The sequence below is a fragment of the Nesoenas mayeri genome (genome assembly GCF_963082525.1).
Source record: "Nesoenas mayeri genome assembly, chromosome: 1".
NCBI classification, from domain to species: Eukaryota; Metazoa; Chordata; class Aves; order Columbiformes; family Columbidae; genus Nesoenas; species Nesoenas mayeri.
Genome location: NC_137541.1, coordinates 149,682,218 through 149,703,799, shown reverse-complemented (window position 1 = coordinate 149,703,799; position 21,582 = coordinate 149,682,218). Strand labels below are relative to the sequence as shown.

Sequence of the window (21,582 nt, the reverse complement as noted above, 5' to 3'; positions counted from 1 at the left end):
TATTTAGTCTTACAGCCACTAAAGGTTACAGTAAAAAAAAACAGCTTTTCTTAGGATTAGAAAATTTGCAAAAATCTACCTTCAACAACAAAAAAATCTTTGAATGTCAGTCAGCAAGATGGAAAAAGTGTGAGCTTGCTTTAACCTGCCCACTATGAAGCCAGCTAGCAGAGCTTGTCAGAAGATAGAGTCCATCATATTCAACAGACAGTATTCACAAAAGAATTACCATGGAATCTTTTTCAGTAGCCTTTGTGCAAAGTAGCTGAATAAGAGAAATACATTAAAGTCACTTCAGATTCATCTGTAGGCAAAGTTCTCCATGAAGCTGATCTATCAAACACTATATTAAGATTCAAGTTCCAAACATCCACTCAAAGTGATAAAAGGGTTCAACAAATTACAACACGTATTTGCCCTCAGAATGTTAAGACTGAGCAAGATGTTCACTGATTAAGTCAGCTTCTATCCACCCTCCACCACAAAAAAGTTAACTTTTCTTATTCAAAAATGCCACAAATAGCCTAAACGTAACTTCACAGGCAGCCGCGAAACAAAGAGCCATGCATACATACAACATATTCTTAAAAGAATGTTGGTTTCGCAATAAATAGAACTTTCTACTCCAGGGAAAAAATCCACACAAAACATTGTTAGTATACGGAAGGAACAAAATAAAGAACAATATCATGCACAACAGGTTTGTTGTGGTTTTTTTTTTCCACTGGTGTGTTTATACTTTTGCTCTTGTTTCAACTGACACTAAGAACAGATAATACTAAATATCTAGCTAGTCACAATACTGCTATTTTTTTCTCATGCATATATATCACAGAATATCTTCTGGATATAACAGAAAAGCACCAGAGTTTAAACCTTAACGCATGTAACTGATACAGTTACATGCAATTGACACGACTTTGATTCAGCCTTGTAAAGCACTTCTAAAAAGCTCATGACCAGACCTGAGAAAAACTTAAGTACTTTTTCATGGAGATGCAGAACTACTATGAGGTTAAATTTCTTTTGAATGTTGCTCTTGCACAACTCAGAAGCTGCTCCCCCCAAAACACATTCCCAATAAGAAAGTCTCAGATTATGTTTGCATTGTGTAGGATTTAAAACCTATTTTAGAAAAGACTTCTCAAAATCATTTGCTTATGAAGTCACAGAGCTCAAAAACAAAGCCACCAAAAAACTATATCAAGGACAATTATTAACTGTAAATAAATCACTATGTATGTAATAGAAGAACAGTCTGAGGTACCAGAAAGGTATATTTTGTCTTCTTTTAATACATGCACACCTGCCCTCAAACACCTCCAATACAAAAACAGGATCAGTTTGAGGTAGCAAAAATTCTTTCGTGTATGCATTTGTGCAGAATGCTTCATCGCTTCACATTATTTTCAATTATGAAAATAAAATGGAATTGTTAATAAATTCCATGCACAGGGATGCCTAAAAACACAGACTGGTTGACTGTAAATTATTTATACAGAACAGGAGTTCAGTGTTTAAATAAGAACAGCTTTTCTAAAACCACAATTTTGGGAAAATGGTGTTTGTAACACATTGTTTAAAAATGTCAAAATGTTAAGACACTAATATTAGAAGACTATCCTGTGCAGACTAGAATAAAAATTTGCTTTTTAAAATCAAAATGCTATTGAATTAAATTCAGTATGCTTACAGCAAGCATGCTTGCAAGAAGGACCACTAGTAACATCTAATAATGACATATAATCAAACTATAAGCTGTAATAGTTTTGGTTACAGGTTCTGAACATAAACAAGCTGGTTACTCAGCAAAAGTCTTCTGACCATCTAAGGTGGGCTTCATATTATACATGAGGTATATACACATAAGCAGTAGCTGAAGAGTTGCCTGACTCATTTCTGTGCATTCCTTGTTTTTAAAAGTGCAATAGTTAACATATTGATAATCAGAGAAGTGAAATGAACACTTCCACAAGAGATGCTAAATACATTCAAGCATTTTACTGGATGGCCTGTCTTGAGATCTTCAAGCACTTCATTTAAGTGGAAGACCTCAGGTCCTAGGAGAGTGAAGATAACAGGATAATTTAATTGATTCAGAAAAGGAGAATTTTAGAGGTCTAAGTGTGCATGTTTAGTAAAACTGTAACAGAGAAGTGCAAGGCAGATATCCTCAGAAAATAAGGCAAACAGAAGCCAGGTATCCTCAGAAAATAAAGCAAACAAGCCAAAAGCTTAAACAGGGACATCCACTGTGCTGACTCGTATTAACAGACTAAGGGCTAGAGACATTCTCCAATACAACAAATACAGTAGGCAGACACAACTTTAAGTACTCTTCTCCAGCATGCATGTTAATTGTAAGGATCACTGAGCCAACTGCTTGGCCACAGTTGGGTTACTGTCCATGCCTGCTAAAGTGTTTCTATCACGCATTCAGTGCACTATGTAAATACCTTTACTATCAGGTTGCAAGGAAGATGGACTTGTCCAAAAGGCCACTGGATTAGATTTAAAAAGGCTAAAATTAAATCCTAAAAAAATAAATTGTTTGGATATAAGTGTTTACCTGGAATTTTTAAAGAGTAAAACACACTTTATTTATGTTCTGGAAGCATTCCATAATCATATTTCAAAGCAGGAAATTTCAGATGTTAATTCTATAGAAGTTTATCCAACCCACAAAAACAGACTGCAGCTATCATCTTCCGCCACATCGCTTTATTATGCTTCAGTTAATAAACAGTGTGTCTTCATAATTCTAAGACTAGTATCTAAGTCAAAAACTATATTCTGATTAACCAGTCTTGCACTGAGGGGAAGCAGCACATGATGCTTTCGAAGAGAAGGACTCACTCTACCTCTAAAATGCTAGTAAATCCCATTCTTTTCACCAAGACACTTCAGCACATTATAGTGGTCATGTCACAAATACATCTGTTTCAGACAGTGTCAGGAACTGTGTAATTGAGGCTGTAGTCACATAATCTCTTTTCAGCCTAAGGAAAGAGGCTCATGTCTGGTGTTATTTAAGCTACACATCTGAAATTGCAGAGGCCAATAATTAAAACTTTAAACAAATGTATACAGTGTAGTTTTAAAATACCATCTGTTCACAGGGATAATTAAAATTTTAGCTGAAGCATACCTTTGCTGTTCTCACACTTTACCACTCAGAGCAAAGGCCCAGGTATATACACTATCAATCCAACTACCTATTTAAGTCTCCAAAAGTGAATCCATAGCTCCTTCTTTAAGCACTTAAACCTGAGATTCAGGCACAGCATTTCACAGTCATAGCTGCTACCTGAAATCCCCTTCCTCACTAATCAATAAAACTCCATATTGCATCACACACTAATTTTTATATTAAATGAATTATGACTTAAAATTCACTCCCCTTTAGTTGAAACTCTTGAGAACTTGTGGAGATATGGGTATCCGCATTAGAAATGAAAGAAACCAAGACAAAGAGTAATGAATAGCATAGAGATGACTGCTTAATAAGTTGCATAGTTGAATAAGTGCCTAGTTCAACTGACACTCACCTTTTTCCAGAAGTCTAAATGAAAAGTTAGAGGGTCCATCTTGTGTCGAAGCAGGCAAGCTGTCTGCCTTGCTGTCTAGAGGCTTCTGCGGAGTACTAGAACCTTTTGGCAATTCAGAGACTTCCAGTTCTTTCTGCACTGTGTTTTGAGACACTGGAGTATGGTCTTCACTCTTCCTTGGAGGATTAAAGCTGAAGCCAAAGAGAGAACCAGTGGCTGAAGTATTTCCAAATGTGAATGTCTTTGATTTTCCATTACTGAAAATGCTCTTAACAGACTCAGATCCAAATACAAACTTTGGAGGAGAAACCACCGCTTTTGTTGGTGTTTCGGAAGTGTTTGACACCTCTGTAACCTCTGCAGTTGCATCAGAAGTATCATCACCATGGCTGAGGTCAGTTCTTTCTCTGGTAGTTTCTTCTAGTACAGCCACAGCATTTTTACCACATGGAGATTCTTTCGGTGTAGTGGCACGAGAAGAAAGAGGCGTTATCAGCGTGTCTCTCTCTTGGGCATGCTTTGCTTCATCAAAAATTTGCTTAAATGAGTCTGCAACATCTTGCAGCTTGAATCGCACAGCCAGAAGCTCTACTTTCCTTTCCCCATCTGCAAAGTCACATGCAGTCCATACCCACGCTCTATCAGATCCTTTCATTTGTTGCATATTCATATCTGGCGTTATTCTGTGATTGGCACAGAGCTTTAGTACCTGGTCCCTTCTCATGACTATACGCACTTGTTTGTTGTCGTAGTTCTGTAATATCTTGATATCCCCAATACCTCTCTCTTTCCACTGATTAGCATCTTTGTCGTATCTGTAGAGCTTAGCTCTGTGACTGAAGACAACTTGCTCATTTTCCTCACCACTGGTCACTTCCACAAGGTCAGGCAGAGGTACCACAGGTTCAAAGTACTGTCCATCTCTCTCTTCTTCTTGAGTAACATCAGAATCATCATCTGTGCCTACTGATGTTCTACTCTGGTTCTGTTTGGCAGGGGATTTGGATGGGCTCAAGGCGGATTTAAAGCTGAAACTAAAACCTGTGGTAGACTCTCCAAATCTAAACAGATTTTTCCTTACAGGGCTACTTGCAAGAGGTGACGCATATACAGAACTACTTACACTATCATCCAACGCTTCTTCACGCAAGTCATAGTTATCCCATTCCAGAGTAGGCCCAGTACTTTCAGCATGTGGCTTTATAATCAGACCAGAGGTACTGCTGGCACAAACAGAGTTTACATTTTCCTCTTCTGACAGTTTAGTTTTGTCATCTGTCAGAAATGTTTTGAGATCTTTTAAGCCACACTTCATTTCTTCTGCTTTCTGTATAAGTTGAGCTGTCCTACCTGTATCAACAAGTTTATGTGGTGTCTGCAGGGGTATATCTAGTAGTAGCCTCTGACACTCTTCAAACTTCTGTTTGAACTCTTCAGCCTGCTCTGGTGTCTTAAATTTGGCTGCTAGATGTTCCAACTTTGCATCACCATCAGAGAAGTCATTTGCCATCCACATCCACGCTTTGTCTGAGCCTGAGAGCTGTTTCAAGTTCATTGTTGTTGTTATCCAGTGATTTGCACATACTTTCAGTACCTGCTCACGCCGCATTAATATTCTTACTTTGCCATTAACTTCGTTTTTAAGAATCTTCAGGTTGCCCACCCCACGTTCTTTCCACTGACTGGTTTCTGGATCAAACCTGAACAGCTTTACTCTTTGGGAATATAACACCTTCTCATCTTCCTCTCCTGTAAATGGTTCTACTTTTTCAGGCATCTGAACTATAGGCTCAAAATGGATATCATCACTGTCCTCTGTCTTATACACATCGTCATCCTTCTCACCAAGGTCAGCAGACGTGTTTGCTTTGTGATCTGTTTTAGAATCCTGTGAAGAAAACAGCTTTTCACCTGCACCTGAAAAGCCTTTGAAGTTAGGGTCTTTTTTCCCAAACTGAAAGCCTTCCCCCGGAGTACTTTTTGCAAGTTCAGCAAAAGTAAAGGTGCTGCTATTTTGCCCAAAAACAAAGTCACCTTTCTCTTTGTTTGCTGTTTCTTGCAATTTGAATGTAGTTCCACTATCTGAAGGCTGTTCCTTTTTGTCTTTTTCATCAGTGCTTTTTAAGAAGCCAGTTGTGCACTCTTTAGATGGCTCTTCTTTCTTAGTAGTATTTTTACTAGTCTCTTGTATTCCAAATTTAAATCCACCTGCAGGCACTGGCATTGAAAAACTGAATCCTTCCTTTGCAGACTTAGTTTCAGTATCAGAAGGAATCTGAAATGTAAATGACGGTGTCTTGCCTTGCTCAGAATGACCAAACTTAAAGCCCTTTTCTAAGAAATCACACTTAAAGCCTGTTCCCAGCTGTTCTCCAGCAGGTTCAGATAATTTACTTTTCAAGCCAAAAGTAGGAGTTGATGAAGCATCACCAGCAGGCTTACTAGATGGATTTGGTGTTTGGCAGGCTATGCAGGATGGTGAAGAACCTTCGTTCCTCACAAAACAAGTACTACAATCCCACTGCCCTTCCTTTTTAACAAAAAGCCCTTCAAATCCATTTTTCTGTGGCTTACTTGCATCAGCAATGGAACCAAACCTGGGGGCAGGGGATCCCTGAACATTTGGTATAGGCACATTTGGTTGACTTTGTGAGTTCGGATGCTGACAAGAACGACAGTTCATATCTCCTGCTTCATTTTGGACTAAGCATACAGAGCAGTCCCACTGACCTTCTTTTTTAGAAAAAGCAGTTCCCAAGTCATTTTGGATAGCCTTTGGAGCAATTGCTAGGCCAAATTTAAAGGACTTTTGTTGACCAGATACTGCTGTATCAGTTTTGTTTGGATTCTGGCAGGCAATACACCTGGAGGCAGTGGGTTCATTTCTTACTAAACAGATACTGCAATCCCATTGACCTTCTTTTTTAGCAAAAGCAGATCCAAAGTTGTCCTGCACAGTGCTACCACTGGCTTTGAAATTTGCAGCAGAGTCAGTTAAAGGGGTACCATGTGTTTCCCACGCATCTGGATTTGGATTTTGACATGATACGCAATTCTTTGCAGTTGCTTCATTTGGAACTGAACATACTTTACACTTCCATTGATTCTTCTTCAAGAGATGCTGCCCAAACCCACTGGAAGACCAGGTTTGTGGGGCTTCCTTTCCAAATGAAAAAGTGGTAGGGCCAGATGCAGTTGATGTAGCTGTAAGGCTGCCTTTGCTATCAGATTCACTGTTTGCCCCATCTTTTGCAAACTGAAAGCCAAAGTTCACGTTTCCAGAAATGGATCTGCTGGGCTCCTTGGTGTCCTGATTTGTTGTTTCTCTTGTAGTTCCATTACTCTGAGTCACAGATGTGTCAACATTTGATCCCAAGGTTTTTAAAATATTCTGTGCCTCCTCAAACTTACTTTTGAAGAGCATGGCTTCCTCAGGTGTTTTAAATCTAATTGCAAGTTGTTCTGGTTTTGGCAACTCATCTGCATAATCTAAAGCGTGCCATACAAATGACTTATCTGATCCAGCATTTGGAGTTAATTTCATATCAGTATTTATGTAGTGATTTGCACAGATTTTCAGCACTTGGTCCCGTCTCATCAGGAGACGAAATTTGCCAGATACTTTATGTTTCAGTATTTTTACATTTCCAATACCCCTTTCTTTCCATTCTTTAGATTCTGCATCAAAACGAAAGAGCTTTGCTCTGTTACAGAAGAATTCTTCTTCATCTTCCTCACCTGTTTTTACTTCAATCTTGTCAGGGAGTGGCACCACAGGATCAAAATGAGGACCATCATCGTCCTCGTCTCCACCATGGGTGCTTCCTCCCTCTGTTTCATAACTTCTATTGGCCAAATCTGAATTTGAAGTCATAAAGAGAGGTTTGCTTGGTTCTTGGACACTAAACATATCACTTTTCTCAAAACTCAGGTTTTTGTGTGCATTTTGTCCCATGCTTTCTCTAAAAGAGAGGGCTGGCATAGGTTTATTGCCAAAATTGAAGACATTTCTTTGAGCAGCTGTGTGATCGTTAACTGGTTTTCGTTCGATATATCGATCATCCTGTAAAGGTTTATCAGATGTCAGAAGATCCAAGAGGCTTTCGCTGCTATTAAAAGCTGCATTGGCAGGTGGCGTTGCAACTTGAAGAGAAGAAAAGGTAAAGTCTCCATCATTAGACTTGAAGTTAGTGTTGAATTTAAAAGTTTTTTGCTGACTTGGCTGTGCTGGTGTTGTCAGAGAAGTTTTTGATCCTTCTGCTGTTCCTGGCTGTCCAAACTTAGGTTTTGGAAATTCTATCACTTTTGATTCTGCAGGCTTTAATGTCGGTGGCACAACTGAAGGCTTTGTGAAATAGCCTGGTTCAGGCAATGCTGGATTTGTGCTTGCTGGTGGAACACTATAATTGTAGTAATCATCACCCCCACGAGGAGAAATGAGGCCAGTAGCTGGAGAATCAAAACGCAGAGGTGTGCCATATATTTCTTGGGAAAACATACAAGCAGAAGTGTTTTGCAGAGGTGGTGTATGCATCGGTTGTTGATAAGCATATATATGTTGCTGAGGTGTAAGACGGTTCATGCCATAGACAGGAGCCTAAAGTAGAAAACAATTGCTTTGCTTATTATGGCAACATACAGGTCAAAGTCAGTAATTTGTGCTGAAGCCCACACAACACGTACACTTGAAAGCAGGCTATACTCTCATATGAGTTTTGATCTAAGCTGATTTTAACTTAGTTTAAACTGATTAGTTTAAATCTTGAAGGGCATCCAAAGCCCTATTTTCTTTTGCCACACTACTTCTGGGGAAAAAAAAAAAAAAGAGAAATAAAACTTTATCACACATACCTTGTATGGGACATATACTAATATATTACAAACACATTTTGCTGACTTTTTATCCCAAACCCCATATCCCCAAAATTAAGCAGAAAGATAAATTACCAATTTATCCCTAGTAGTCCAAATTTACCAAATACTATATAAGGAACTGCAATTACACCCAGCTACATATAGAATCAAAAGCAGTCATTTTCAGTAGATCACTGGAAGTAGCTTAAGCAGATAGATTTATTCTCACCTTTGTTGGTGTTACATTGGTTGCAGCAGTTCTGAGAAGATACTGAGAGTTATAGGCAGGTGACTGGTTGTAGTAAACAGATGGGCCAGTGGTAGCAACTAAAAAGGAATATCAGGGAAAGAGTTTATACTTGATTTGTTGTTGTTTTGAAAAGACCCTTTCCAGAAATTAGTTTTTAAGTGGGAATCATTAAGACTTTCCAAAGTATTGCAGAAATGTTTTAGCTGGTTTAGCTAACTGTTTAGATAAAAATTCAGCAGCAACTTACCTGTGAGAGGAGCTTCATGAAGATTCTGTGCTCTCTGATAACCCTCTGACATTGCATCTGTTCCATAGCTTTCAGCAGGCCACCGATGAGATGTATTTGAGTTAGAATTGCTAAGTTTCATTTCTTGCATTTCATTCTGTCAAGACAGTGTGCCAATCAAGAGCATAAGTATATATTTCATAGGTATTTGTAGAAAAAAAATAAGGAATGATCCCTACCCTTTTTCTATTTAAAAGCATGTTCAAGTTTGGGAAAATAAATAAATAAGTCAAGAGGTACCTTCCAGAATCATCCAAGATCTGCCCATACAAAGTACTAAGATTGTGTTCTAAAGCCAGAAGTAAAAAAAAAAAAAAAAAAACCAAACAAAACAACAAACACAGAGACAAGCAGATGAGAAGCAAACTGATGAAAGCAGAACTCCTTCTGCATACAGCCCTTAGAAGGGTTCCCCTCTGCACCCTTGCTCAAGTCCCAAATAAAGAGATTTCAAGCAAAAAGATTTACTCTTGCACTCAATCTAGGTAGATGTTTAGAGAAGATATTTCCACTGATTTAAGTAGTAGTCTAGGAACTGTAAGTTAGTGCCTGCTATTATCACTAAGTCTTTACCATAACTAAAAGACCAGCTGTTATTCACTGAGTATGGTGAGAAAATTCTTTACCTTTAGAGCTTCCACTTGCTGACAGATCATTTGAAGTAAAGTTTTGTGATCTTCTGCCCACTGAGGAGGAGTTTTAGGAGAAAACTAGAAAAAAAAAAGTTAATTGAATCTTGTGAATTTTTATTTAAACATAGCAATTCCCTGAAATAACAGCTGGCTAATATACCTTGTAGCTCTTAGTAGGTGAAAGAGAGAACTTTGTTGGTGATGGAGTGGAATGTTTCACCTCTGAATCTACAGCTCGTGAAAGACCATTTCTGAAGGCAGGACTTCCCTCTTCATCATTCTCGCCAAGTTCCTGGATCACTGTATCTAGCATTTCCTTCACAGTTTCAACAGACACCGGCAACTAAAAAGTTAGTTAAAACGTGAGTCATGATTGCAATTCTCACTCAGAGCAAGACAGACTACACTCAGAATTCTGGCTGAACAATTCACAAGGCTTTCATTACACAAATACTGTTTTTTCAAAGCTCTAAATCTGTTAAGGCTAATGTAAGAAAACAATTCAGACAAACATTAATTCTATTTTTTCAAACTTACTGACCTCTATAAAAGGATGGTGGGAAAAGCTGTTTACATTAAAGCTTTCATCCACAGAATTGTCAGAATATTGCATGACCTGCTCAGTTACTGAAGTTACTCAGAGATTATCACCCCACTGGTGTTAAGCAGGTCATCTGTCTCGCGCAAAGAAACAACTTTAACTTGCTCTAATGCAAAGCCTGGTCTAAAAAAGCTGACATACACGCAAAAGGTTTCATTTTGAAACAGTAACCAATCCACTGCATCTCTTGCAACAAGTTTTTAAAGCAAGAACTACATACTGTCTCAATTACTGAGGGATCTGAGTAGCTTTTCTCGATGATCTTTGTTAGATAATGCTTGCTTTTACGAAGATAGGGTTTGTGTTCTTCTTGTTCTTCTGGCAGCATGGCATCATTTTCAACCTCTTCTGCCTTTCTTTGGAAGATCTAAAGAACAGGACACAGATTAATTAGGATCAGTCAGAAGGCAACTGAGTAAAGCAAAACAATTTGGGGCAATGCAGTTTATGAACTTACCACAGCAAGATTCCAGTATGAAACAACATTTTCAATAGCTTCAAATGCTAACAGAGCATCATCAGTTTTGCCATCAACTGCATCCAACATTGCAAATGCTATACGTGCCTCTTCTTCATATGCTGCAATATGACAACCCTACAAATAAAGTGAAAGACAACTCATACTGAACAGTGGAATGATACTTATTTTTCTTCCTATAATCCAGGGAAAATACTTTTAAAGAAAGTTGGTACTAGCAGTGCATTCCAACCATATACACAGTTTTAAAGGTAAGAATAAAGTTGTAAGGCCTTTTTTTGCCCCTTTATCATACACTGATACTACCCAATCTCATCATTAACAGTTTTACAGTAATAATAATGAGCTGTACAATGCAGAGAAAAATCCCACGAACTAAGTTTCTGACATAGAACCTCTCCACCTTCATCCTTGGCTTAATCTATCTGTACCTGTATGTCTACACTATGGAAGTGTTTGAAAAGAGGATCAATAGGTTCAGGAATGCTCCTCTTCTTTTTAACAGTTTCCAGCATAGGTAAAACTTTCTTCCAGTAGTAGACACTTCGTCCAATGTATTCCTTCTGGTCATAAAAGGAGTTAAGACTAATGCCCTGGTGGAGAAAAGGGAACAGAAGCACACACTATTTCAACAAATTCAAATAAAAATGCTATTCATACATATCATTCTCCTGTTTTCTTGAGAAGTTCTGAGAGTGCTTCTCTAGCACTTGAGAGAAACATTGTGGGGGTTATCTCCAGAGCTATGCAAAATAACAAACTGTAGTGTTATTTTCTACATATAAGACCGAGTACTTCATAGGGTGACTAGAAACTGTTCTCAATGACACATTCTCATCTGATTATCTTCCCCCCTTCCCCCCATAGTCTGTTTATAGTTTGGAAAATAAGAGAGAAAAACACCTTGGCTTCTGTGTATTTCAAAATAATCTCAGCTTACTGTTTTTTGCAGGCTTTTTGCCCAGTGTATAACTAAGGCAGGTTGAAGGCCATGCTTCTCCAGTGCTCGCAGAGTGCTTATTCCATGCTGTACGATAAGCCTCAGTTTTGCTGCAGTTCCTGGTCTGCATATCAGAAGAAACATTCCTTGATTAGTATTCTCTATTTTTCACTTGTTCACATGTCATTTGCTTGATGAGTATAGCCCACAGTTTAAGCCTTAACCTTCCTCTAGTTTAGAAATACATTGTTAGAAATGGAAATTCCACTACTGGAAATCTTTCAAACATATCAAGTCCATACTACCACAAAGCTTCAATGTCCAAAATATGTCAAAAAATAAAACTGATTGTACAAGAATCTACTGGGACCAATCTAAGCTGCTGTAGCAGAAACTGCCTAAAGGCTTAGTGAAACATTTCCAAACTGAAAAAGCCTTACGTTGTTTTTCTCTGAATAAGAGTACGAACAGCGTCCCACCAGGATCTTTGTTTTTCTGTGTAGAGCTGTTTGCACACTGGCAATGGTAAGAATTGAGGCTGATGTGCATCGTAGTAAGAGTTAAACTTCTCTTGCAATTGTAAGTTGCTAGTGAATACCACCCCGAGTAGAAATACCTGGTTTTGTAAAAATAAAAAAGAGGTATTAAATATCAAAAAACTTAAATTGCATAGTATGTTTAACAACTTAGAAAGTTTACTTACTTCAAGGTCCAATAGGCAAATGGATTCAGGAGCATCTGTCTCAAGTCTCGCTGTTTCTTGGGGCAAGTGAAAAAGCTGTTTTAACCATTTGCGTATTGGGGGTAAGACTGACATAGAGTTCCACTGCAAACCAAGCCACACAAGGTGCTGGAGACTGCCATTGTGCATCCGAACAGCACCTATGCAAAAACAAAGTTGGATGCAGATGTCAATATCCTACAAGTCAGCAAGACCTGTATCTGATCAAAAGTGAGTTTCACATTTCACTCTGTCAGTGCAGCCAAAGATACTGTGCAGACCAATAAGCACCAAGGTTCCAGCTTTCACTTACGAAAGATTACAAACTCCAAGTTAGCCAAACATATCAAGTAGACAGTTCATCTGAGTGCTCAAGCCATCAACCCCTTAAAGCTTCTGAGGGGCATGACTCTCAGATTTCCTTTCACTTCTATCCTTACCATATTCAGCCTAACATGCAACTACTTTTAGCACTATTTAATTTCTCCAAAATCTTTATGGAATTATTAAAGAAGCACTTCTTTACTTCTTTACAAGTCTAAGCCTTGCCTAGGACATTAGGGCAACTTTGGGTGGCTATTCAAGGTATTTGTCTGCTGCTGCGATATGAAGTATTTGTAGAAGAGTTTCTCGTACAGAAAGTTGTGTTGAGTTTCAGAAAGTAATAACTCTTACCAATATCGTATTTATTAAGTTCCACTTGCATTGGTGCTTGTGTACTGACGTTCCCAATATCATCTGTGCCAATAAAAGATCTCTCTCTAGAAGCTCCACTCTCAAATAGGCTATCAAACAATGTATATGAACCATTCTTGTTTGCAAAAGACTCCACTATCTCTTTGAAGTCTTGCTTGCCATGGCTTAAGTTCAGCAGCATATGGCCTAGAAAGCAAAAATATCACTTCACATAAATAAAGCAACGAACATGAGAAAAGTAACATTTAATACATTGGCTTGTTCTTGTTACCTAAGGCTGGGTGGGAATCAGGATTTCCCCTTATGAAACCTAGAGATTGTTATGTTCTCCCTGTAATAAGGTCAGTGCTTCAGCACATAAGCTTTTCCAAGCTTTTAGTGACAACCAACTCAAGATATTTGTAAAGCCAGTTCTTTGGGAAAACAAAGCCATCCTCTTATAACTACTACTGTAGTAGCATTACAGCTACTTATTTCAAGGACAGTTGCAATACAAGTCTGTCTTATCAAAATCCATTCTAAAACAATTGAACCTGATGTCTAGTGGGTTCATTTGTTTTCATCTAGGCCCTGCAAGAGCATGTAGACTGAAAAACTGCCTATACTTAACAGCCAAAAGAACAAATATGATGAATAAATAAGAGGATGGAAGGACAGGGAAACAGTAATCTTCTCCTCTTGGGGCTAACAATACTTGCAAAACTGTATCTACCAGCAAGCAGAAGCCATTTCCAGTAGATTAAGAGACCATACAAGTTAAATCCTATCTTAGTGTGCTGGAAAGGCAAAAAGCATGAAAATAGCCACACTTGAAAAAAAAGAACACACTCCACTAGCAGACTAAAGAGGGGGAAAAAAAAATGAAACAAAACAAAAATCCACACACACCACTTTAGGTGTCAGGATCAAACTAGTTAGTTTTGTTGTTTTGTTTTTGTTTGGTGTTCTTCTGGGTTTTGTTTGTTTGTTTTACATATGTAGTCAGAATCTAGAAGATATTGTTGCATATTGAAGTGTTAACATTACATTTCAAGATAAGAAATGTGTTCTTTTACAAACCACTTGACTCTTAAACTACCTGTAGCACTAAAATGGAACTACGCAGCTATTTTTATTACCAGACTGGCTTTTTCGATCACAGGCCAACATTTCTAGCACATCTTGTCCAGTTTGATCCCCCTTTATTAGTTTTGACTTTGGTTTAGGAACCTGATGAAGTAAAGAGAGAATTGTTACAGCTTTTTCACAATAAGAGCAGATCATTTAAATTAGTCTTAAGAATTAGGAAACAAGTTTCTTTTTAGTAATAGAAAACTAAAGAAAAAAAATACATAATTAATTTTGAAGGTATTATGTCACATAGCTCAGGGGGCCAGGAAGTCATCCAAAACATACAAAACCCCTGGGTGGACAATTATAGCTATTGCAAATAACATTAAGGATGCACAACAGCAAGTAATACCTGGAATGCAAGCAGCTAAAGAATTAAACTACATTTTTTTTAGTTCTGCTGTCTACACAAGTACATTAGAACAATTCAGTCCATCCCCTTCCCTCTCTATAGCAATAAGCCTAATGCTTAACATATGTATTCAGCTGTATTACAGAAAAGCGAATATACTGCAGGAAATAAACTTGCTAGCCTTAAAGAATCAGGTTACTTCGACAAGGGAAACAGCTGCAGATACACTTTTACCCTATTCATGCCATTTGAAACCTTTTAAAGAATTGTGAAAGAGTTGGGTTTCATGAGTGAGGAAAGGGTTTTTCCTTAGGCACAGAAACTCTAGTTAATCTCAAGAATACAGGAGTTCAACACATGTAAGGCAAGAACATTTCAAGAACTGCATCAGCTAAAGCCATAAACTGAAAATACTTACCTGGAAACTTATCAGATAACAGAGTGCTGCTAGTTCACACACAACTTTCCACTGTGCCTCATTGTGTTGGGCCATTTTCAGTAGCAGAGTTCCAGCAAGCATGTAGAGCTGTCCTTTCATTTCCACAAAGGTACGAGACAACTCATCAGCCCCATTCACATACGGCTTCAAGGAATGAAGCACACGATCAAAACTAAAACATAGAGAAGACTCATTCTAAACAGTCCTGGTAAAAGCTAGAGCAGATGGTTTTGGGTGATGATATTTAACTGCGAATCAAGTAACTTCATGAGTCAATGGTTACTACTGTCTCAGTTGCTTAGAGCTGAGTTGCACTAGAAAGTACGGTAATGGTCTCAAACTCCCAAAGCTTCAACTTAGTTTACTGAAGTAAAACATTTTTAATATTACCTAGATATTTACAGTCTTCCAGAACATCTTTGTACAGCTGCTTTCCAAACTATTCTCCCAAACCACATGGATAAACTTGTTTACTGCAGATTTAGAGATATGCAGGAGGCACTAGTCACTCTGCTCTTCCCTTTCCTTCATTTATCAGAAAGGCCAAAAATACAGCTGGACAAGCTCTTTAAAAATAGAAGGTACTGTAGAAATCTGAGTAGCTGTAGGCTAGTACACAACCCCCATTCAGGAGAGGCTTTCCAAAAACCAGTTAAAACACTCTTTCAGCTACCTGACAAAACTACAATGACTGCTAGCATTGCTGTGATCTGGAAGTGGTTTAGATGTAATCACCTTGAAAGGCTCTAATAAAATCACAGCAAAAACCACAAGATTGTTTTGGTCAATGTTGGAGAAGAAAAAGAAAGTAAAATATACTTGGGCATTAAGTATTCCTCATTCATTCTATGTAATCTTCAAGTATCCATTCAAGATTAACAGACTGAAGAACAGTGTTTTACAAGACAATATAACAGCCATTGCATAATTGAGGAACAAGGTTAAGTCAATAAAAGCCAGTAAGAAAAGGATGATAACGAAAAGAAAGGAACACAGATCTTAATCAATATATTGACTACGAACATCATTTTGTACTACACTGTAAGTGTGCCACAGATTACATGCCTTGAATTCAGCTGGCCTTGTAACACCATCAGTTTTCCCTGAAGGAGAGTGTTCTTACTGAAAGTGACTTCCTTCTTCCCAATTATCCTATATATCTAAAGTTCCTAATTATTCCCATATGTGTTGCGTTCATTTAGAACAAAATGGCCAGGACAAAGCTGATACACAAGAGGTGTTTCTTTTTTGTTTGTTTTTTAAATTGCCTGGGAAATCTGGACTAATCAATTGCTAAAGTATGGAGCAACATCATACTGAAGGAAAAGAAGATACAAAGTTAATTGACCCAGGATATGAGTCTTTGCCATGGCCATATGCTGACTACGCAAAACAGGGCTTGCATCTCAGTCTAAAGATAGCTTGGGGTTCAAACCCAGTAAGAACCATTCTTAGTGGCTAGTACAGAGAATCACCTCTCCCCTCCACAATCAAGCAGTGAATTTGAAATGTGATAAATATTGTGACCTAGAAAAAAAAAAAAACAACAACAATTCTTAGATTTTTTTTTTCTATAGGAAAGTTAAGACAGTACCTTTCAAGTGCCTCTCTGCATTCCTGAACATCTCTAGAAGAAAGTGTCATTTTGACAAAGCTGGAATAGGCCAGCAGATGATCTTTCTTGATAGCTCTCCAGTTACTTTTATCAGACTCCAAGTCTTGTACAGATTCCAGATATTCCTAAAGAAGAAAGTTCATCACAGGATAAGGAACAGTCATCCTTCCATGAAGGCAAGGGCAGTACTTCTCCAAAATATATTAGTAGCATTTACTGTACAATCCATTTTCACAGTTGAGACCTTAACATATTCTTCAGCAGCAAAGTTCCAGGGAGCTAATTGCCTGAGCAATTTTATCCCTAATGGAACTGCTGTATCTAACTCAGCTTTTGAAGTTAGAAACTCAATAGCTCTATAAGTTTTAATCTTAGGGAGAAAATTCCCATTGGAAAAAAAAAAAAAAAGTATTTTGTAATTCCACTGGCTTCAGTAGACTTGCATTTGAAGGAGTTAAATCACTTGAGAAATAGTTGTCAGAGTAATCACACTAAGAGAAACAGACCAGTTAAAAAGATATGGAAGACTATCACAGGATCAAAATATGATTAAACACCTCAAATGTCTCTACAACACAGGAACACCATTCCAAGCTTGACTGCAAAGGTATTTTCTTCTGTGCTTCCTGACAATGGAGTACAGCATCTCTTAATCTATTGTTTGAACGGTAGAGAGCAACTAGTCTGATGTTTATGTAGACATCATCTGGTCTTGCATAAAGTTCTGCTTGAATCAAGTCAAAAAGCTGATTCCATCCGTCTTCACCTTTACAATCCAGTAACTGCTCCTGTTAAACATGAAGGCAACATGTTAATATTTTGTTTCCCATGTGAGTCTTTTCAGCAACTACAGTACCAGACAGTTTTTTCTCCTCCACTATGTAGACTACATTACTCAGACTCTTAATAGCTTTCAGGTATTACACAAATTCGATGAAATACTCAAATATTTTAAAATAGAGACAACTATCATAGAAAAAAATACTCAGAAAAATTTGCCTCTTACCAAGGGTAAGTAATGCTTGCCAAACCATTTGGTTCAATGACAGCATACTCTGCCATAGACCACCTTGCTCAAAAAAGAGCCAACCAGAAATCTTAAGACTTCAATGTAGTTGCTGCCGAGTTACACAGTATATACCTCTGCAAAAGTGAGATTGCATGACTGAAAGCTTTTACACAGTATTTGAGAATTACAGCATTTATCACTTTCTGCAGTTTATCATAATACAGATTTGAAAACCAAAAAGCCTGAGTTCACAGGCCTGCTAGTCAGACAACAGAAAGATCAAGTAACGCCTACCTAGTCTTAATTTCTCAGATGTGACAACTAACATGGTTTCTCGGCATTTTGGAGAGGGTTAACCCTGAAGAATTAAAAAGGGTATGAAAGCCTGTAGCTGCAGCTTTCTTGAAAGCTAGACAGAAAGGTCTGACTGCAAAGAAAGTAATATCTAATCACTTTAATATCAAGGATTTTAAAATAATTTAGCCAGGAAGAGTTTTGTACGAGTTGACATGCAAAAAACACTCCAGTCAGACACTGGAAGTTTCTTCAAGCTGCAGAACAGAGATAACTTGGAATTTACCTTCAACCTGTAAACAGCAGGACTCCCAGGGAAGAGCTTAGCAGCTCTCTCAACCCAGTATTTTGCTCTTCCATCAGTAATGTCATTGTTGCATAGTAACTCTGCAATCTTCAACACAAGATCTTTCTGTGTTGGGTTCAACTCCACAGAACGCTAGTTTTTCCCATGCACACACAGGAGGAAAGAAAAAAAAAAGTAACTTCATCTTACAATCCATATGAAACAGGAAAGAAAGTTATTTCCCCACAAACAGACCTGTCTCTTCAAATCAGACTTATCAATTATAAAAAAAATGAAAAAAACCCAAAACCAAAACACACTTTCTAAATGCCACAACTAGTTCACAGCACCCAGATAAAACAGATGGAATTCAGAAGAGCATAAGAAAAAATGCAAAATCCAGCTCCTCTGCATCTGCCACTCGCTACTGCTATACACAGACAGCAGGACTACAAGAACCTCTATTCTAGCCAGATGCAGACACTTCAAAAAATACTTAAGACACACAGTTTAAGAAGTATGATGGCACTTCATGGAGCTGTGTTGGCAACCAGACTACTGAGCACATCATCTCCCTCCCCAAAACCAGAACAAAGACATTCCAATTACGAATCTGACATTTATGCACTTGCCTAATCAAAATTAGATTTGCTTCTTCCTTCAGCCCCCCACCCCCTACAAAACTGAACGAAAAACCCACTAGGCCTACAGTCTTCTAGTAGCAACCAGATTCCTGTTGTCATCACAGTCCACATTAAGGAATTCTACAACGGTCACAGATCTTTATTCCAAAAAGCAATATATGACATTGGAAGAGTTTAACAGCAACTAGCACAAAGATCAAGTCCAGAACAAACAAACAAACAATCAACTTTAAAATATGCTACTAAAGCAAGTGATATCAAGTGAAGAATCTCCTCTGCAGTGCTTCATATACTTTCCATGGTTAAATGTATATCAATAATACAGTTTTTCCAGGAACATTTTTTCTTCTATGAGTTTGAGAACGTCCATCACAGAAGGATTTTACAAGTTCATTTACAAAGGAATAAGGCAGGACATTAGTGGTCAGTGTAATACTTACCTTGTAACACCCAAAGGCCTTTTCTATGTTATCCTCAGCTTCATAAATTTGTCCAAGAAATCTGTGTGCTTTGGGATCTCTCTCTTGTACGTTGAGGTATGTAGATATATACCTATGGGGGGGGGTGGGGAAAGTCAGTTACTCGACCAACATTTTTCAATAATACTCCCTTCCCTGACCTATAATGATAACTTAATCTGCCGTACAGGAAGCATAGCCTTATTTTGTTCTAGATACTTTGCCTGTACCTTAAAGTAAGAAGTAACATTGTTTGACATGTACAGATGCTACTTAACTGTGGGCAAGTATTAACCTTTATTTTAAAAAAAAAAAAGTAACAGACTGCAGAAACAGTGAGAACTACATAATACAGTGAGAGGAAAAAAAAAAAAAAAAAAAAAAAAATCAACCAGGTAAGTTTTTAAGTCACACATAACTCATCTTCTTTCAAGTTGTTGTTTCATAAAGATTTAAATGGCACTCAATACCCACACTTACTGCTACCTTAAAACAGCATGATATTGATCTTGGTTTCTCTGGTTTATTTCATATTCATTTAGCTTTTCTCTTACACTTTAGAGAACAGAAAAACAAACATACAGCAACAAATGTTACCTTTTAGCAAGTTCATATTCTTTTATTTCAAAATACAGCTTAGCAAAGAGGAATCCTTTCATCGATTTCTGAAGAAGAAAAAAAAAACATGACAGACATACTTCAGACATATGGTACTTTTAAAATAATTCAATAGAGTGACCCTTCTTTTCAGCAATACAAAAATACTTTTAAATGACTGAATTTCACGACTAGTTATCAGGTCAAATTCACTCCTCATATTTAAGGACTTGGTTTTGAATGATGTAGGATTAAGAATGAAAAGAGTAACAGTTTTTACTATAATTGGCAAAGGTTACTGGGCAAAATAGAGATTACAAGTGAATCAAGAAACAAGCCCTTATACATATGACATTTCATAAACACTTCTGAATAAAGAGAAGAATGAAAGAATGGGGTCTGCTACATTTAGTCCCTTTTGTTGCAATATAGCAAAGAAAATAAAAATTCCTACAAACCAAGAGAGATCTGTGGTTCAGCCCCATTGTAGCATAGTGTCAGACACAGGAAAAAATTTCTACCTAAGTCATTCTCAGTTTGCGTAAGAATGTATTTATGCAGTAGTTTATTTCTGATGTTGCCAGCCTAAGATAACTTGAACATATACACTCTATAGGCAAAAGGTGAAACATCTCCAAGGGTATTTTTTTGCAGGGCAGAACAAGGAAGTAAAAGGTAAAACAAAAAGAAACAGAGAGGAGGCAGAGGGCTAGACAGCAAAAGCATGGACAACTGGAAAAGGGTAAAAGGAATGAGCTAAAGAACTAAGTCAAGCAAAAACCTCAAGATAGAATTAAACGAGGCAGAAATTTAAACCTTGAGATTCCCAGTATCAGTTCAAAAGCAGATTTTGCCAGAGAACCAAGAAATAATGGAGCTAGTTACATCTATAAATCCAAACAGGTGTGTACATTTTGAATATACTTGAACCACTCATCTTCCTCCTTCTGCCACCCCCTCTATTCATGCAAAACTTTCAGAAATACTTTAGAATGAAACCAGGCCTCCTAAGATACTTCAAGTTTTCAGTCTGTATTTTTGAAGTATGTTATAAAAAGGAAACACTGAAATTGTCAGAGTGGAGTCACACTTGGCATCTCCTTTTAAACACAGATGAAATCTCAAAATAACTGCTTTGTGGCCTTATAAGCACACACCCATTCCCCCACCCCCCCAAACCAACATAAGAAAACCAGTAACTATTTCCACCATTGACTAAACTATACAATTAGTTGTTAGCATTACTTGAAAACAAACAAAAGTTAAATGTGCACCAGTTGGGCTTAAGCACAACAGAAGGAGAGGGGTGTTTTTTTTGTTGAAATTGATAGGAATATCAGAACAATTAAAGAGCATCTCTGATTCTGGCAGTGATATATCTGACATTATTTGGTCTAAACAGCACCCAAGTCAATTAAACAAAGTCACAGGACAACTTTGTTGCTGTTGGGAAAGGTACAAATGATGATGATGTACACAAGCCCTGCATAAAGGCTCTACTGCATAATGATGAACACGGATGCATTCATGCTATACAACATACTGCTAAATACTCTACCTCTACAATAAAAATCAGTTAAAAGCAGCAGAACAGGATCTTTCAGGATTAAATAGCTCCCAAGAAATGCAGCAGACTGCTGTGACCTGTATACCATTTTCCAGATATAATAGAAAGATAACCAGTCATGCAGAGTTCCTCACTCTTCTTTCCAGTTACTAAAATACAGTAGGAACGTTATTTTCCTCCAAGTTCCCCCTCTCTTAACGCTGTT

The 21,582-nt window shown here is 37.7% G+C and overlaps 1 protein-coding gene across 4 annotated transcripts in view; it reads right to left on the bottom strand.

Moving 5' to 3' along the window:
- RGPD4 (RANBP2 like and GRIP domain containing 4) overlaps positions 1 to 21,582 on the bottom strand; it is a 33,126-nt gene that overhangs the window by 10,522 nt on the left and 1,022 nt on the right. For all 4 annotated transcript variants that reach the window (XR_013922240.1, XM_080346239.1, XM_080346240.1 and 1 more), the window contains exons 2-20: positions 19,811 to 19,878; positions 19,196 to 19,307; positions 18,112 to 18,264; positions 17,080 to 17,310; positions 16,502 to 16,647; positions 14,887 to 15,079; positions 14,125 to 14,215; positions 12,986 to 13,192; positions 12,293 to 12,471; positions 12,030 to 12,205; positions 11,590 to 11,713; positions 11,081 to 11,242; positions 10,629 to 10,766; positions 10,392 to 10,538; positions 9,731 to 9,913; positions 9,565 to 9,648; positions 8,900 to 9,035; positions 8,632 to 8,729; positions 3,549 to 8,145 (exon numbers count right to left, since the gene is read on the bottom strand). Coding sequence is in view for 3 of the 4 variants with exons in the window: in XM_080346239.1 (XP_080202365.1) it covers positions 3,549 to 8,145; positions 8,632 to 8,729; positions 8,900 to 9,035; positions 9,565 to 9,648; positions 9,731 to 9,913; positions 10,392 to 10,538; positions 10,629 to 10,766; positions 11,081 to 11,242; positions 11,590 to 11,713; positions 12,030 to 12,205; positions 12,293 to 12,471; positions 12,986 to 13,192; positions 14,125 to 14,215; positions 14,887 to 15,079; positions 16,502 to 16,647; positions 17,080 to 17,310; positions 18,112 to 18,264; positions 19,196 to 19,307; positions 19,811 to 19,878 (7,225 nt within the window). In the remaining variant the exon portion in view is untranslated. The remainder of the gene's footprint in view (positions 1 to 3,548; positions 8,146 to 8,631; positions 8,730 to 8,899; positions 9,036 to 9,564; positions 9,649 to 9,730; positions 9,914 to 10,391; positions 10,539 to 10,628; positions 10,767 to 11,080; positions 11,243 to 11,589; positions 11,714 to 12,029; positions 12,206 to 12,292; positions 12,472 to 12,985; positions 13,193 to 14,124; positions 14,216 to 14,886; positions 15,080 to 16,501; positions 16,648 to 17,079; positions 17,311 to 18,111; positions 18,265 to 19,195; positions 19,308 to 19,810; positions 19,879 to 21,582) is intronic.